General features: G+C 42.4%; 1 protein-coding gene across 1 annotated transcript in view; it reads left to right on the top strand.

Annotated features, from left to right (window-relative positions):
- SLC4A10 (solute carrier family 4 member 10) overlaps nucleotides 1-19,372 on the top strand; it is a 185,401-nt gene that overhangs the window by 14,352 nt on the left and 151,677 nt on the right. Inside the window, exon 2 of the mRNA XM_030209786.1 lies at nucleotides 13,813-13,904. Within this exon, the coding sequence (XP_030065646.1) occupies nucleotides 13,813-13,904 (92 nt within the window). The remainder of the gene's footprint in view (nucleotides 1-13,812; nucleotides 13,905-19,372) is intronic.

Raw genomic sequence — 19,372 nt, 5'->3', positions numbered from 1 at the left:
AACAGTGAATAAAGACGAAATGTTGGAAAGTTGATAAATCTTAGCTCGCCTTCTCTGTCTGTTCTCCAAAGATTCTGTTTTCCTTCTGATATTTAAAGAATTCTACATCATAACCACTGTCTCTTCAGAAATTTGTTGTACTTTAGTTTCCAGTACACCTACTCAATCATCTATTTGAAACATCTGTTGTTCCTAAGTAGTTATTCTGACAGAAACAGCAAAGATTTCTTGAGACAAAGAAACATTCTGAGCAGATAAGGTTTTTCAAGCAGAACAAGATCTTTCCTTATATTTTCCAAAGAAAAATAGTTAAGTCTAGATAAGTTCTAACTTATTTCAACCTGTGTTATCTGGGCTTGCCTTATAGTCTCAGGAAATCTGGAGGTATTGCAGGCTTCTTCAATTCTGTCTCCTCCAATGCGACCTGCTATGTGCTCAGTGTTTGTAGACTGCAATCAATTCCCCAATGCCGACAATACAGCATTATCTTCTCCTGTACTTAGAATGGTTACAACAATTTTTGTAAGGGCTACACCCAGAGATAATTTTGCATAGTAAGAGTGTTGTAGCTGATCAGGTTTAGTCCGCTGCTCCAGACTTAATGATGTTTCACCGCTTGAGAGTGAGATGGGCAAACTTTCCCTCATCTCCACTCCTAATGCTGGTATTGGAGCAGTCTCTGCAGGCAGACTTAGTCAGTGAAGATGGAAATCCATAGAGCCAACAAAAGGGGGAGAAGGGTCTGCAGGGAAAACCCAACTCTTGCCTTACCATTTGCCCATAAGGTATGAGAAGGAAGAAACAAAATTAACCTCATGACACCATTCTCACACCACAACAAAGCAGTGGGTAAAAAACCAGGAGTTCCAGAGTGAAGATGAACCAAACTTTATTAATCGACACAACATTGTGTTTGACTCGACACAACGTTGTGTTTCGGCCAAAGGGCCTACATCAGGAGTCTACAAATAAAAACAATATATAAACAAAATATAAAAGAATATAACACTAAAAACAAATGAGAATACATATATAATCTGAAAACTGTGCAGATATCAAATGAGAAAATAAAGAACAAAACAGCTAGAGCATTTATATGTCATGAAACATGAAACATAAACAAAACAGCAAGAGCATTCATATAACATGAAGCATAATAGTAAATTAAACCTAAAACATATATATGTCAAACTGAATGACATTGATATGAGTAAATACTTCCATTTTCTAAAAAATGAACATACACAAAATGAAACAATCCAGAGAAAAAGTAGGACAAACCTAAATACTTGAGTTGAGACCGATAATGATGATCCAGAATTAGCAATGTTGTAAAATACAGTCTGTATTGTAGTGGTCTGTGAAAATAGTAAAAAGCACACTACAGTAACTAAACAGAAAGGGAAAACCACTGTAAAGTGAGACACTGCCTGAAGACATAAGGAAGTGCTGTTTTGTTCTTTATATTAGCTTTTCACTTTAAAATCACATCACATTTGCATAGCATTTAAATTTTAAATTTTATATTTGTTATATATGTTTTACGCTTTATTCACTTTCAAGATGTTCATGTTTCATGACATATGAATGCTCTAGCTGTTTTGTTCTTTATTTTCTCATTTGATATTTGCACAGTTTTCAGATTATATATGTATTATCATTTGTTTTTAGTGTTATATTCTTTTATATTTTGTTTATATGTTGTTTTTATTTGTAGACTCCTGATGTAGGCCCTTTGGCCGAAACACAACATTGTGTCGAGTCAATATACTGATTAATAAAGTTTGGTTCATCTTCACTCTGGAACTCCTGGTTTTTTACCCACTGCTTTGTTGTATTGTGACTATCCGTGGGATTTCGTTGGGTTCTCCACGTTTGTGGATTCTCTACTACCATTCTCACACCACCACTATCTTAGGCATGCCCCACAAATAACCATCCAGATGCCATTATATCTTGGTGCCTAATTTTTGATGTCCATTGTAGAATTTCTCACTTGGAACAGAGGCTTTTGGTTGAAATCTTGTCTCTTCTTTTTATTTATGTCTGTTGACCTGGTATTGTCATACGCCTTTTAGCTTCTGCTAGAACTCTATTGTCCTACAGTGCTGTAAGCCATTTAAAAGGGGTAATTTTATAACTTTGTTTAGATGCCGGAGTGTGCCTATGCTATAAAGGAACTTAGGTGCCTATTTTCTTTTATAGAATACTAGCATAATCCGGAAAGGTGTGTACAGGCTGAGTGAGAAACTGCACATTGTTTTCATCCACTTAGCTGTGAATATAAGGCAAGGTAGATTTTTAGAAATGCAACCCCCCCCCCCCCCCCCCCAACAAAAAAAGAAAACAAAAATTAAAGCAAAGAAAAAACCTCTCAAATACCGTGTTCTATATTCAGGTCAAGGCAGTAGTTATTGTAATTTTAGTTTGCTTAGATTTAGTAGGGCCCTATATGTTTGAACTATAATCAAACAAGGAAGAATATGTTGAGAAGGGGAATACTTATGTTTTTCTTTCCTTCTTTCTGAGTTAAACTTGTAAATGAATTGTGTTTGCTTTTCATCAGGGCTATGAACATGAGAAGGACAATTCTGTAACTGGGCATGTGCAGTTATGCATGCCTTGTTCCTGTAATTCCTGAGATAATTGGCTCTTAATACACATATGTGCGCTATGCACTATTCTATAAAGGAGCTTATAAGTGCTATTAGCATGTAAGTGGCAAAGGGGCATACACATGTGTAAAGTATGGGAGGGGCATGGATGTGTTTCCAATTTACTCACAAAATGGGCCATCCTGTTATAGAATTGCCTCCTAAGATTTTACATATTGGCAAAGTTGTATGCATTCATATCTGGTACTTATTGTTTGTAAAGGTCACCCTTAGATCAAAATTTCATTATTTCTTTATGTTTCATTAACTCTTTTCTTCCAGGCCTACTAACTGCAAACAAGCTCTATTAACTCCCACCATCACTGTTGTGAGATTGTTGACATGTGATGTATATTTAACCCTAATCTATGTATGTATAAGTGTTTTGACATTCACCTTTTTCTTTCTTCATTTTACTTTGTCTCTGTTGTCTGTGTTTCTAACAGGCTCATCTCATCTCTGTACCTCCCTCATCTCCTATCCTTTGGGCTCTCTAAGAGTACGTTGACAGTTTCAGAGGTAGGGTGAAATCCTATCCTCCTTGAACGACATAGTAATATAAATAGTTATCCATGCCTTCATCCCACTTTTTCTAGTGTTTTGCTAATGAACTTGTGTATAAATTTAGAATGTGGGCATTCTTCATTAAAATCTCTCATACTGTTCATCATTTAAAAGAAGAATTATTAATAATATATTTTAATAAATAGAACAACACCTGTTTTGTCATAGCACATGATGGATAATTCAATAAACATATTAGGTACAGATATTACACTTGAGAAAAATATTGTAATGCAATCCAGGAAGAACTATTAGGTCATAAAGGGTGCTTCAAAAGTATTAAGAGAGGATATGTTAATGTTGATGAAAGCACCAAAGCTGCAAGACGGGAGTTATATTTGAATGCAGGTTTATCTTTCCTCTATCATTGACTTTGTCTAATGATGAAACTCTCACTCCATGGGGCTCGTTTTCAAATCACTTAGACTTACTAAGTTCCATAGGTTACTATCGGGCTTATTTTCGAAAGTGATCGCTGGCCATCTTCCGACATAAATCGGGAGATGGCCAGCGATCTCGGAAAAGCGGTATAATTGAAAGCTGCTTTTTTGACAGCATCGCCACTTTCCCGTTGCCTCGCCGGCGAAAGTTCAAAGGAACGTGTCGCCGGTGAAGTGAAGGCGGGACATAGGTGGGCATGGGCGTGGCTACCAGATGGCCAGCTTTCGCGGATAATGGAAAAAAAAAGCAGCGTTAAGCAGTATTTCGCCGGCTTTACTTGGTCCTTTTATTTTCACAACCAAGCCTCAAAACGGTGCCCCAACTGACCAGATGACCACTGGAGGGAATGGGGGATGACCTCCCCATAGTCCCCCAGTGGTCACCAACCCCCTCCCACATGAAAAAATAAAAATAAAGCACTTTTTTGCCAGCCTGTATGCCAGCCTCAAATGTCATACCCAGGTCCCTGACAGCAGTATGCAAGTCCCTGGAGCAGTTTTTAATGGGTGCAGTGCACTTCAGGCAGGCAGACCCAGGTCCATCCCCCCCCCACACCTGTTACACTTGTGGTGCTAAGTGTTGAGCCCTCCAACCCCCCCCAAAACCCACTGTACCCACATGTAAGTGCCCCCCTTCACCCATAAGGGCTATGGTAATGGAGTAGAGGTGTGGGGAGTGGGTTTGGGGGGGATTTGGGGGGGTTCAGCACCCAAGGTAAGGGAGCTATGCACCTGGGAGCTTTTTTTGTATTTTTTAAACATTTTTAGAAGTGCCCCCTAGGGTGCCCTGGCATGTGAGGGGGACCAGTGCATTACAAATGCTGGTTCCTCCCACGACCAAATGCCTTGGATTTCGCCCGGTTTGAGATGGCTGGCATTTTTTTCCATTATCACTGAAAAACAAAACCGGCGATCTCAAACCCAGCGAACTCTGGCATTTGGCTGGGCTAAACCGTATTATCCAAAAAAAAAGATGGCCGGCCATCTTTTTCGATAATACGGCTCTGGCCAGCTGTTGAGCCGCCGCCACAATCGCCGGCGACGTTCGATTATGCCCCTCTATGGGACTCATTTTCGAAACAGAAAAACATCCAAAAAAAGCACAAAGCAGCAGATGGATGTTTTTCCTGCAAAAACGTCCAAATCTCTATATTTGAAACACATTTTTTAGACTTTTTTCTATGCAGTCCATCTGCAGTACATCCAGATTACAAGGGTGTGTGTCAGGGGTGTGTTGGATGCAGGATTTGAGCGTTCCTAACACTTGAACATTTTTCTGCCATAACGGAACAAAGCAAAAATGTCCAAGGCTAAAACCTAGACGTTTTGGGCTAGACCTGTTTTTATCATGATTAAGTTACAAAAAGGTGTCCCAAATGAATACATGACCACTGGAAGGATTGATGCATCACACCCCTTTACTCCTCCAGCAGTTGCTGACCCCGTAAAGACGTAAAGGAAACAGTACATACCAGGGACAGCTTCAGAAGTTATGGCCAGTCCTATTACAGCAGCAAGCTGGTCCCTGGAGCAGCCTAGTGGCCAGTACAGTGCACTGTAGAAAAGGGGACCCAGGTCTATATCCCACTCTAACGTTACACTTGTGGTGGAAAGTGTAAGCTTTCCAAAACCTACCAAAAACCTACTGTACCCACATTTAGGTGACACTTGCAGGCATAAGGGCTATTGTAATGGTGTATAGTTGGGTACAGTAGGTTTTTGGTGGGTTTTGGAGGGCTCACCAAATAATATAAGGGGTTAATGGTGAGATGTATACCTGGGGCCTTCTATGTGAAGTCCAATGCAGTGCTCCCTGGGGTGTCCCACTGCTTTGTTGGATTGTCTGTGTGGCCAGTTTACTAAGAATGCTGGCTCCTCACTGTTGAGCTTTTATTTTATTTTATTTTTTTGAAAATGGTAAAAAAAAGATAGACACACTGAACACAACATGTAGAAAATGGTCATTTAAAAAAAAAAAAAGATTCAAAAATGGACATATTCGCTGCTGGATTTTTGGACATTTTCCACAAAATGCTCAAAGTCGGATTTGGATGTCATATTGAAAATGCCCCTCCAAGTAACTTTGTAAGTCTAAGTGCTTTGAAAATACGCCTCCATATCTCATTATATCTCAACTTATCTTTCTATAATTGAGTCATAACAATAATGCTGTTACCATTTTCTTTTCTGCTTTGGAATCTTTGCTACCAGATATGTATTGGCAGGGATGGTTATGTGTTCTATGCTGTATTACTTCAGTCTCTTCTTAGAGTGAGTGCCAAAAAATGGCTTCTATTCATTTTATGTATGTATAATCATATTACAAACTTGGTGCAACCTCATTGGCCAATTTTTACTTTCAATTTATGCTAACAGAGTTCAAAAATTATTATTACATTTTAAAGATTGTAGATTGCAGAAACAATGTGAAGGAAAAATTTAAAAAATATATGTAACAGGACAAGAAACTAGACACAGCAGGAACCAAGTTGGGAAACAGGAGCACAGAAGCAATGACTCAGCCCTGAACCTGCCTGGAAGTAGAGACGCCCCAGCAGGACCAATCAAGAAAAGATGCATCCAGACAAGATACAGGAACACCCACATCCAACAGACACAGACAAGGCAGAAGACCCATCTAACAAGATACATAACAGATGGAAACAGAAGAGGGAGGCTCATGCATGGCATAGGCAGGGGCAGACTGAGTGGTCTGGACCCCTGGGCACTAACGGTGGTCTTGGCTTCCTGCCCAGCCACTGCCCAACACACCCCCTACCACCGTGCTGCTGCCCCCCTACCGCCGCAGCCGCCGCCCCCGCTGCCCTGATTCTACCTGAAGGGCCCTGGTAGTCTAGTGGTCTCTGTGGGGGGGGGGGGGGGGGGGAAGCATGTTCTTTCCTGTCCGATGCACTGCCACTATTTACTCGCCTGCTGGCGCCACCACGTTTTCAAAATAGCGACCGAGACTTCCCGTGGTAGTCTTGTGGGTCTCAACAGTCTTGCGAAACTTCTGCAGGAAATCTCAGCTGCCATTTTTAAAGTACAGCAGTGCCAGACAGGGGGAATAGCAGCAGCATAATGGGAAGGAAAGAACATGATCTCCCCTCACAGAGGCAACTAGATCACCAGCGGCATGCCTTTAAAGGTAGGACCAGGGAGAGCTGTATTGTGTGGCGGGCATCCAGGCAGAGCCTCTGGGCCCCCTAGAGCCTCTGGGTCCTCAGACACTGCCCAGTTGCCCGAATGGTCAGTCCACCCCGGGTATAGGTCTAATCCTGTTCTGTGCTTCTGGTCACAGCACACAGGAGTAGGCAGCCAGTCTCAGGAGCCATTGCACAAAGTCCAAAAAGCAGAGTCAGGTGGCATTTCTGCTTCAGCAGCTTTCTCTATTTCAGCCCTTTGCCAGTTGCAGATTTTAGGTGAGGTTTATAGGCCAAAGTAAGACAAATAGAGCCAAATTCTATATCTGATGCTAAGAGTTATACACATTAAATAGGGCACATGGCCAATTTAGTGCACATAACTTAATTGAGTAACGAGCCAATCAGTTACGGCAATAATTAGGATTTACACACATATTGTATTATATAACGATGTGAGCATAAATCCTAATGCACATACATATTTGGGGGCATGGATAGGGGCATTTCTGGGGGCGTTCCCAATTGTTATTCACGTTGATATAGAATATGGACAAGCTGAGCCTAACTATAGGGAAAGGGAAGGGAAATGGGTCTTGATTTACCACCTTTCTGAGGTTTTTGCAACTACATTCAAAGCAGTTTACATATATTCAGGTACTTATTTTGTACCAGGGGCAATGGAGGGTTAAGTGACTTGCCCAGAGTCACAAGGAACTGTAGTGGGAATTGAACTCAGTTCCCCAGGATCAAAGTCCACTGCACTAACCACTTGGCATTTAAGCTTGCTCATAGCAGGCCTAATTGCAGGTGCCTACAATTAGGTGCAGTTTATGCCTAAGCGTGATTCTATAAAGGACACATACTCTATATAGAATTGTGCTAACCACATTACATTTTTGGCACCGATTTTTAGGCACTACTTATAGAATATATCCCATGGAGGGGCATTTTCGAAAGAAACATCTAAGTTGGGATTTGGACGTCTTTGTAAAACGTCCAGATCCGGAGGTGGGGAAAAGTGTATTTTCAAAAAAAGATGGATGCCCATCTTTCGTTTTGAAAATACCATGGATGTCCCTAGATTTGGACGTCTTTGAGTTTTGGCAATTTTCGAAACCAAAGATGTCCATGTCAAAAACGTCCAAATGCAAGCCATTTGGATGTGGGAGGAGCCAGCATTTCTAGTGCACTGGTCCCCCTGACATGCCAGGACAGCAATTGGGCATCCTAGGGGGCACTGCAGTGGACTTCATACAATGCTCCAAGGTACATAGCTCCCTTACGTTGTGTGCTGAGCCTCCCAACCCCCCCCCCCCACAAAACCCCACTACACACAACTGTACACCACTACCATAGCCCTTACAGGTGAAGGGGGCACCTTTATGTGGGTACAGAGTGTTTCTGGTGGGTTTCGGAGGGCTCACTGTTTCCTCCACAAATGTAACAGGGGGGGGGAATGGGCCTGGGTCCACATGTCTGAAGTGCATTGCACCCACTAAAACTGTTCCAGGGACCTGCATGCGCTGTCATGGACTGGAGTATGACATCTGAGGCTGGCATAGAGGCTGGCACGTTATATTTTTAAAGATTTTTTTGAGGGTGGGAGGGGATTAGTGACCACTGATGGAGTAATGGGAGGTCATCCCCGATTCCCTCCGGTGGTCATCTGGTCATTTTGGGCACCTTTTTGTGCCTTATTCATAATAAAAACACGTCCAGGTGAAAATATCCAAGTGTTAGTCATGGACGTCTCTGCTTTTTTCGATTGTGGGTCAAAGACGTCCAAGTCTTATGAACACCCAAGTCCTGCCTTCACCATGCCTCTGATACGCCCCCTTGAAATTTGGACGTCCTTGCGACGGACTTCAGTTAGAGACTTCCATAATCGGGTTTCGATTATACCAATTTGGATGTCTCTTTCGAAATGAGCCTGATGGTGTTCCCAAAGTAGAGCAACTATCTAGGATAAAGGGATGTGGTGAGAGAGGGTGGAGAGGAAGCTGAAGCACAGTCATGAAAAGATTGAATAAAGGTTAATATAAAATTATTTTTTTTCTGACATATTAAAACATAAAAATGTAGTTTATTTATAGTACGGTAACATATTGAATGCAAAATACTTTCTCTGCTGTGTTTTAAATACCTGTTTTTTTCGTGGTTTTAGTTTATTTTACAGGCCAAATAGTAGTTCCTATTTACCTGTTCTACTTCACTCATGATTTTACCGGCATTTCTCATACTATATATGCTGTGTGCATTCTCTTCTGTAATTTAATCTTTTCCCATTGGGAAGCTGTTCCATCCCCTTTGTCATTTTGGTTGCCTCTCTCTCTGTATCTTATCTTATATGTTTGTTGAGATGTGACAACCAGAATTGCAAACAATATGAAAAGTGCAGTCATATCATGGATTAATATAGAGGCATTATATAATCATTTTGTTGTTATTCTCCATTCTTTTCTGAATAATTCCTAATGTTCTATTTGCTTTTTTGCCCGCTGATGTGTATTACTTCAAGATTTTCACCATACATGGTACCGTCCACAATGACCCCCAAGATTTATTTTCTGGATGACTCCTAATGTAGAACCCGGCATCACATACTTATAGTTAGCATTATTCTTCCCTATGTGGATCAGTTTCCACTTTCCATATTAAATTTTATCTGCCATTAACATGCCCTTTCTTAATCTCACCAGGTCCCCCTGCAGCTTTTCACAATCCGCTTATGGCCTACGTTACCTCACTAACTGATTTCCTATCCAGAACACTTATGAATATTTTTAAAAGCACTGGTCCTTGTACAGACCACTGGCGCACCCTGTTAATTACCTCTCTTCTTTGGGAAATTAACCATTAGTACTCTGTTTCCTATCTTTTATCCAATTGCTAGTCTACATTAGGACATTGTCTCCTGTTATCATGACTTTTTAATTTCCTGATGAGTCCAACAAAAATACAAACTGCATGGATAGTGGCTCCGAAATAATACATCCTGCCCTCACAAAAATAACAGCAGGAGCTCGGCAGCTGGACCGTAATATCTTTTTACCATTAGAAAAATAGAGCTCAGCAGACATAACAAAAATCTACTAGTTCCACTAAAACAGTTTCCCATCCCAACCTGCTTTTACTCCTTACAATTTGTACCCAGAAGCTATCCCTTCCACCAGTGGTCCCTGCCCTACTGCTAGCTCTGTCTCCCATCCTTCTACCAAACACTCCTCTCTTTTTACCCTTCACCACCCTTTTCTAGCTGTCCTCTTTCTCCAAGTTCCTTTCTGTGTTCTCTCCACCCTCTCTTTGCTTTCCACCCTTAAACCTTCCTTCTACTTTATACTGCACTACACTTTCTTCTCCTTAATTTATTCTTGCTGAAAAGCAGCTTTAGTTCTTAATGTGAAGCTTAATTTCTAGGGAAATAGGCCTGAATGTAGTTCCACCACTACTTTTCAGAGTTCAAAGCCAGAGCAACAGAGGTATTCTCTATAGTTGCCAACTGGATCCAGATTCACCTGACAGGATTGATTCGGTCCTAAGTTTACGCCATGTGATGGAGTAAATTCAGTACTGGATCAACTCTGTTGAGTGAATCTTTCATGCAGGAACATGATCTTCATTTGGCAAACCTAGTGTTCTCCAGATCCTCCCTTCCAGGGAGTTTGCAGGGAAAAGGAGGGAAATGGGTGAGTCTGGAATGGAGCAGAGCAGAGAACAGCCACTCTACTCTCTAATCTAGTTCCTTTCCTCCTCTTCTGGATCAGAATCTGCAGGGCAAAGATCAGGCACAAAAAGGGGGTGAATAGACACACTTTTAAACCTTGGTCTTGATGATTGACACTTCTGCTCACAACCCCCAATGGAAATGGAGCAGAACCACCTGTAGCTGGAAATGTTGGAGATCCTGACCCTTAAGTGGGGAATTTTGCATGATTCCCCCAGTTACAAGAAAGGGCAGTTTTCAAAGGACAAGGAATTTATGACAATCATAGGAAGTCTGAGACCAACAGTTATTGAGGCATTGAGACTTGGGGCCTTTAGAACCATTGGGATATCACGGAATGGGCTTGGGATGGAGGTTGGGTTCATAAGGGCAAAAAAGGAGTGGAAAGAAAGAGAGAGAGAGAGAGAGAGAGACCCATTCCCTCTAGCACTTCCTCATCCTCCTTTCCCTCTGATCCTCCATGTCCATGCCTACCAATGCTCTACCCCCAGGAATCGTTAGCTCATCAGTGTTCATGGGATAAGGAGGAGGAAGAGTATGCAGTGTGTTCATGTAGGTGGGTGAAAAATTGTGTGTGGTACCTTTCTTCCCAGCCCCCCTCCCATTCTACAATTCCACTCCTTTAACCATACAATATATATATATATGAAGTTACTATTGAAAATGATAAATTTGAGCAACAGAGGCTCCTGCCCAGTTGAATAGCTTGTGTGGGGCTATCTGCTGATATTCAGGGGCATTTAACCAGATGGTGCCATTGAATATCAACTGTAAGGACTAGATTTTATATATGGTGCCTGAAAAATTGGCGCTGAAAAATCTTCCACCTAGGTGTATTCTATAATCCACACCTAGATTTAGGCGCGGTTTATAGGACATGCCTTGCGGCTGTGCCTGCACCTAACTTTAGGTGCATCCATTTACGCCAAGTAAAAATTGGCATAAATACCAGCACCCAAGTTAGGCGCAGAGCAGGTGTATTCTATAACCCTGCGCGTAAATGTTAAGAATGCCCATGCCACGCCCCCTTTTTGGCAGAGCACATTAGAATTTATATGCACTGTTTTATAGAATATCTTAAGCATGTGCATGTTAATGTTAATTAGTGTCAGTAGTTGCTTGTTAAGTGGCAATTATTGGCACCGATTGGCTTGTTAAGTAATTAAATTGTGTGCAAAACCGGAATACAACTGGATTTGTGCATGCAATTTCGGTCACGCTGAATAGAATCTGAGGGTAAATGCCTAAGTGGAAGCCAGCGATTCAGTGGACGGTTTGGAGGGCGGAGTCAGCACTTGACTGGTCCTATCTTTGACTAAATATCAGCACTTAACCAGTTAAATGTTGCCAGGCTGCACATACCCACGCATCGAATATCCATAAATCACTGGTGGTGAAAAATAGTTGACTGCTGCAGACTGAATATCTATCTATCTATCTATCTATCTATCTATCTATCTATCTATCTATCTTTATTTATTTTATTTATTATGATTTATTTACCACCTTTTTGAAAGAATTCACTCAAGTCAGTGTACAGTAAGAATAAATCAAACATAGGCAATAGACAATTACAGCAGTAAAAATATTTAAATAACAATACGAAGTATGGCATAATATACTACTTACAATCTCAAAACAATACATAATAGAAACTTTTAATAGACAGCATAGGGCGGTGTTTCCCCAAGTTGGTCCTGGAGTTGCCCTTGCCAGTCAGGTTTTCAGGATATTCACAATGAATATGCATAAAAGAGATTTGCATATAATGGAGGCAGTGAATGCAAATCAAGTTCATGCATATTTAGGGTTACCATATTTTGTCCTCTGAAAAAAAGGACACATGTCACGCCCCCTGCCCTGCCCACACCACATCCCTTTCGGATCCTCGCCCCACCCTTTCTCACTCTCACCCCGCCCCCTGTCACATATTCCCCTCCCCCTGGGTCACATATTCCCCTCCCCTCCCTCGGGTCACATATTCCCCTCCCCTGCCACCCCCGTCACCTCCCCTCCTGTCACCTCCCCTCCCCCTTGTCACATATTCCCCTCCCCTCCCCTTTCTTACTATCTACTGCCCTGGTGGTCTAGTGACCTCTTCAGGGCAGAAAAGAGCCCCCTTTTTCCTGCTCGGAGCGCTGCCTTGCCCTGCATCCTTCTCGGTCTCGGCTTGGGATTCAAAATGGCCGCCGAGAGTTGACGTCTGTCGAGGTCGCTTCAACTCTCGGTGGCCATTTTGAATCTCGAGCCAAGACTGAGAAGGATGCAGGGCAAAGACAGGCAGCGCTCCGGGCAGGAAAGAGGGGGCTCTTTCCTGCCCCAAAGAGGTCAGTAGACCACCAGGGCAGATAGTAAGTAAGGGGAGGGGAGACCCATGGCGCCGCTGGCCTGCCCACCTGCCCGTTTGTCCAGAAATCCAGACAAACAGGCGGGCGGGCAAAACCTGCCGGACGCCCCGGACATGTTCTCAAAAAGAAGACATGTCCGGGGAAATCCGTACATATGGTAACCCTATGCATATTCATTGTGGAAATCCTAAAAACCTGACTAGCAAGGGTATGCCAGGACTGGACTTGGGAAACACTGGTGTAGGGTATAAGAAACATGGAAAAAATAGATAGGCAAGAGAGTAAGAGGAAGTAGAAAATAAGGTGATTAATTTAAAGAAAGTTGCACATGAGGTCAGAGAGATGATTAATTGTTATCTCAGCTAGAGTAGGAGTGGATAAACATGTCCTGCTGCAGTATGTGCAGCCTGTGTCACTCCTTGTGTGTGAGAGAGAGACTAAGAAGTTAGTTACTTCTTCTATTAAAGGCCTGGTTGAAGAGCCAAGCTTTCACCTGCTTCCTGAAGTAGAGATAGTCTTGTGTTAATCGGAGCCTTTCAGGGAGTGCATTCCAGAGTGTGGGGGCTACTCCGGAGAAGGATTGCTTGTGGGTATCACATCCTGTAATGTCTTTTGGAGAGGATGTGGTTAGGGAGATACCCCTTGGGAGGACCTTAGTGTCCTTGGAGGTGTGTAGAGGGTCAGAGGGTCATCCTGTTCTTCAAGTATGTGTATATGTGTGTGTATATATATATATATCGTGTGTGTATGAAATCAAATGGGTTGAACTTAGCACTGCATTAATATTGCTGATAGTTGTCTGTTGTAGTAGTGGCATACCTTTTGAAGCTGAGAAGATTTCTTTTTGCTTGTGATGCATGCTGTGAAGTGGTTTGCCATAAATTTCCTGGTTATTATCTCGTGAATTAATGATGTTCTAAAATAAAATCTTTTTAGCAGGTCAGATTGCTTCTCCTCAGTCTGCTCCAGCCTGCATTGACACTAAGAATGATGTCAGTAGAGAAAACAGCAGTGTTGACGTTGGCAAGGTAAGCCTAAAAGCGATGTTTTCTGATTGGTTGCTAGGAATTGATTTCAGTAATTTATGTGACCTACAAACTAAAAAACAACACAACAACAACAAAATAAACATTTTATCTCTTCGTGGAGAGTTTCATCCTGATATTCAAAATCACTTATCTGCATAGCAGCAGCCTCTACCTGAATACATACCCTATCCCTGAATTTTCAGTGGCACTACCTGGATAGTGCAGAGGAGGAATGAGGGTGGAGAATATTTGTTCCACCTGGCTCTGTGGATAGTTGATGACATTCACCTGCCATCCGGATAGTTATGTAGCTAAAGTTAAGACAGCACTTCCTGTCCCGCATTCCTTGCTTCTCAGCCTTTCACAAAGAGTTAAAAACTTGGCTATTTGAGAAAAGCTTTGGGTTAAGTGCCTGCTGATGTTTTCATTAGCTATATAAGGTCGGTGGGTTTTTACTCAGTTATAAGTTTATATTTGTGGTTTGATATGAATTTTGTTAGGACTTGCCATTGTATGAATATTAATATTGATATTGTTTCAGTATTATGTTGACTTTATTTTTATTGTTCACTGACTCAATGGATTCTGAGTGGCGTTATAACAAATTTTTAAAATAAATAATAGTATTCTAACTTTTTTGCTTGTATTATATAATTAATAAATCAAATCAAATGACAGGGGCTGTTCAGTTTAAATCATTGTTGTCCAGGTTGTCACTAGCTAGCACTGTTCACTGTTGAATATGTAGATTTAACCCTGCTAGTTCTGCAGATAGCAGCACTGAATATATGTAGAGTATTTAAACTCTGTAGCCAAGATTAAAAAAAAAAAACTCTGTCCATGGCATTTGAATATTCACTTGTGCTTTTATGTTTCACCACTTTTTGTTTCCTGATTGAACCCTGCCACTTTTACTGAGTAAAATTATGCATAAATTTGCCAGAACATTGGGGGAAAGAAAATCATCCATCCTTGTTTTTGTATGGATAAACAATTATTTACACATGTAACAATGTTTCAATATTACCTCCACAGTTGTACATCGTCTGCCTCACCAGTTACTGTAGTCGCAACAGTTGCATAGCCAGATGGCTGATTTTTTTTTTTTTTGGGGGGGGGGGGGGGGAGCTGAGCCCAAAGTGGCTACGAGGCACACAATGAAGCTACAAAGTAGAAAATTTAAAACAAATTGGAGGAAATATTTCTTCACTCAATGTGTAATTAAACTCTGGAATTCGTTGCCAGAGAATGTGATAAAAGCAGTTAGCTTAGCGGGGTTTTAAAAAAGGTTTGGCTAGCTTCTTAAAAGAAAAAGTCCCTAAGCTATTATTAAGATGGACTTAGGGAAAATCCACTGCTTATTTCTAGGATAAGCAGCATAAAATGTATTGTACTGTTTTGGGATCTTGCCGGGTACTTGTAACCTGGATTGGCCACTGTTGGAAACAGGATGCTGTGCTTGATGGAACTTCAGTCTTTCCCAGTATGGCAACACTTATGTTCTTATGTTTTTCCCTGCCGTTTGTTCTCCCTCCAGCACCTCATCCCCCCACCCCTTATCTGAATGCAAAATAAAAAACCTGAGCTGGCGGTGATCTCAAGACCACCTTCTCTGATCCAGCAGTCAGAACTTTCTAAGCTCTGCAGCTGGTGGTAGTGGCCCTGACCTGCTGCACCCCCCCCCCCCCCTCATGCATGCTTGGTTTTTACGCATGTGTGAAAATTGAGCATATGGGGGGCAGGGGGGCACCAGCTTAGGAACACTGCCGCTGGCTGCAGAGCTCAGGGAAATCCCATTACTGGGCCAAAAGAGGAGGATGAGGTCTTCAGCTGGAGATGGCTAATTTTTTTTGGGGGGGGGGGGGGGGCAGTGGCTATACCACTGATTCATAGATAAACAGGCACTGGTAAATCAAGAACTGGTGTTCTTCCATTTTGTGCTAAAAAAACATGATGTTCATTTTTTTTCTGAAACAATCAGTTACAAAATAGTGGGCTTGGAGTTTGAAATTAGAATGGACATGGCCCGTCCTAGTTAACCTGAAGCTGTCTAAGAACCTGAGTATCAATAGGACATTGCATATTAACATAAATAAATAAATAATAAGACTTTTGATGGTGGAGGAATATTTACATGTATGTTCTGTTATGAAAACTACATATTGGTTCAATTACAAGTCAATATTTAAACCCATTTATCTGGATAACAGCACCTGCTATCTGGATAAGTGCTGGTGACCAGGATATTCAGAGACAGTAAATCCCTCATTGTATAACAAGTCATCTAAAATTAGACTCCAGTTGCACATATACGTTATAGCACTTACACATTTGACTGTTACAGATGTGTGTATGTGCTAGCTATATGCTTAGTGGTGTTCTATAACCTACGTGCACAACCGCCTTAGTGTGTAAATTCAAGGGGGTGTTTGCAGGTGGAGGTGCATGGACTGGGTATGGGTGTGTCCAACATTTACACACATAACTTACAGAGTACTGTAAGTTACACACTATTTTGTTGCATTTGACGCACGCATTTACACCTGTTATTGACGTCATTCACCTAAATGTAGACACGTAGATACCAACTTACGCTAATAGTCTATAAAAACATTTGTGAACGTAATAAAAAAAGTAATCAAGAATAATGACTATTTATGTTTTTTGTTAACTTTATTTTATGAGGATAATAGTATTTGTGTGAATGATATTGAGGGGCATTTTCGAAAGGTCGTCCAAGTATGAATTAGGGTGTCCTTGCGAAGTCGGCCAAAATGAGGCAGGTATAATCGAAAAATAGTATGGACGTCCTTAGACATTCCATTATCGCGGTGCAAAACGCCCAAATCAGGGACGCCCAAAGTATAGTAAAAAGGACGTCCATCTTCCAGAACCATGGAAGGATGTCCCTAAAACATTCACTGTACTTGCCAATTTGTCATATCAACTTTGGATTTCTCTAATGTACCTGCTTGTTCCACAAGTACAGTGCATGTAGTTGCTGACATCCAGGTATGGGAAATATAATGTCCATGCACATCATGGATGTCCATGTGCCAACCCATCATAAATAGGGCAGGACGTCCACGTGCTGACTCGTCCATATATGGGATGGTCGTCCATATATGGAACTGTGCACATAAGGATGTCCATCACGCATGGGTTTCCATATAAGGCGATTCACGCTTTCCAACGGTTATTCCCTGACAAACATGTCTTTACGAAGAAAGCCCAATTTCAGCGACGCTGAAAGCTTGTACCTGGTGTACAATTGCCTCAAGCACCGGCGAATTCTTTTTCTGTACCACCACCACCTGCCCCCCAGGACTGTCTCCATTCAAGCCTGGTGTCAAATAAGGGACAGGTTGGAAAGGTAAGTGTTTGCTTCCCCCCCCTCCTAGGCTATCAGGTTCCCCCTCCTGTAGCTACACATGTAAGAGCTCCCTCAGCAATGTAAGTACTACTGTAGTCTGCATTCAAGGGTAATCAGTGATATGTGCACAAACACATTCATTAATAGAATCTATGTACTAGAAAGGAAAAGCATTCCCACATCCCTACAATACTGCACACAAACAGTACTCTCTGTCCTCATGTCCACCTCAATGACATCACCTGTACCAGTGTAATGTCCCTCCCCCCCAATCAGTGTTGTATGTCTCTCCTATTTGATTTCCAAATGAATTTGTGTGCTGAAGGCAAGAAGGGCCATCCCATGACTCCTGGTGTACAAACTTATATCTTGCAGAAGATTTGGCATTCGGAGGGACCTCGAGTCCCTCCGGTAGAGGTTCCGCAGAATAAAGCGGGAGAGCCCTGACATGATCAGGGCAGTGAGACGGCGCCTCAGGGCTCAATGTAAGTATTATAAACAGGGCACCTGTACTCATTTGTAAATGTATTTATTTAATAATGCAAATGTCCTGTACAATATCAGTTTCCATGTGGCTAATAGGCAACTAGTAAGTCATAACACCTCTGTCCCAGATCAAGGCCTGAGGTTGCAGCTATCCTCCCATGAGTGTGGCTGCAACTTCTAACTAACCTCCTCTGAGATGAATGAGATGACATGCCTCACTTCTAAGTTCCCCTTTCTGGGGTGGATACTGTTTCATGGTATTCCTGTCTGAGGTCCTACTCTTAGCGGATGTCATAGCATGATATTAAAGTCATGTAAAGAAATAGTGCTTCCCCCCCAAACCCCCCCCCCCCCAAAAAACAAAAACTGGTCATCCAACCATAGTCACAACTCACAATGCAAACATGCTGCTGAGGAATGAGTGTGCCCTGCCAAAACAGCCTGTGTATTCTGTGTCAAACCAGCTTCCAGGGTTCCCTGTCATGTCATCTCATGCATCTCACACCCTGGGCGTATAGCCCAGGGCTCACCACTGACCACACCTTTCCCCATCCCTCACTTCATGCCAGCCAGCTCCTGTACTATGTAAGCCATGTTGAATGTGCTGATCTCAAGGACAATCCTTTAACATACACAGGGCAGCAGCAGCAGGAGGAGGAGGTGGCGGCCGCAGCACCAGAGGCAGAGGAGGAGCAGGTGGAGGCTGTGCAGCAGCAGGAGGAGGAGGAGGTTGGGAAAGGTGGGGAATGGGAGGTGGTGTCTGACCAATGGGCTGATATGCCTCCTCTGGAGGGGGAGGAGGAGGAAGAAGAGGAGGAGGAGGAGCAGCACCCACCAGCCCCAGCAACACCACCAGCAGCCCCAATGGACAACAGTGCCACAGTACTGCAACTCTAGCAGCAACTGGTTGCTGCAGTAAACCAGTTGCTGCTGGAGGTGGCAGCACTGCGGCGCTCTGTAGAGCTGCATCAAGATACGCACAGCCGTCTTCTGCTGTTGTTGATAGAAGGGTCATGAAGGGAGAACACAGGCCACATTGAACTGTATATAGTTTTTGTTAATATATAATACAAGTTTACAGTTTTTTTCAACTACCAGGGTCTGTGTCTGTACTTTGTGCAATACATATGTGGTATTATCAAATACTGGGGTTGATGTGAGAGGAGGCAGCAATTTGGGTGGCATGACAGGTCAACTGTGACAAAGAAACTTTGGTACATATATGTCATAAGTCTGGCCATATAGAAGGCCACCTGTTTCTTCCAAACTGCATGGCTGTATGGTAAGGAGGGGGGCTGGGGGGCATTTCTGTTCCAGCCTCTCCCCCCCCCCCCTTACCATAGAGCCCAACAGCACTGAGTTGTGTAAATAATAGGTATGTTGTCTAGCACTAGTGATCTGCCAAGTATAAACTTGCAGATAATCATAGGTAGCACATAGACTGTGTTTCCTCTCTGATCAGCAGACACCCTTACCCACAACCAAACCACATTGGTGAGGGCCAGGAAGGAGCTACAAACAGCTGGGTCATCTTTGTCACATTGAATGTATCAGCAATGGTATATAGTGCTGAGGAGAAAAGGGAAAACAACAGTAAAATCATTAGATG

The sequence above is a fragment of the Microcaecilia unicolor genome, chromosome 7, assembly GCF_901765095.1.
Source record: "Microcaecilia unicolor chromosome 7, aMicUni1.1, whole genome shotgun sequence".
In the NCBI taxonomy this organism is placed as follows: domain Eukaryota; kingdom Metazoa; phylum Chordata; class Amphibia; order Gymnophiona; family Siphonopidae; genus Microcaecilia; species Microcaecilia unicolor.
The sequence above is the reverse complement of the archived record's forward strand: the minus strand, read 5'-3'. Positions and strand labels throughout refer to the sequence as shown.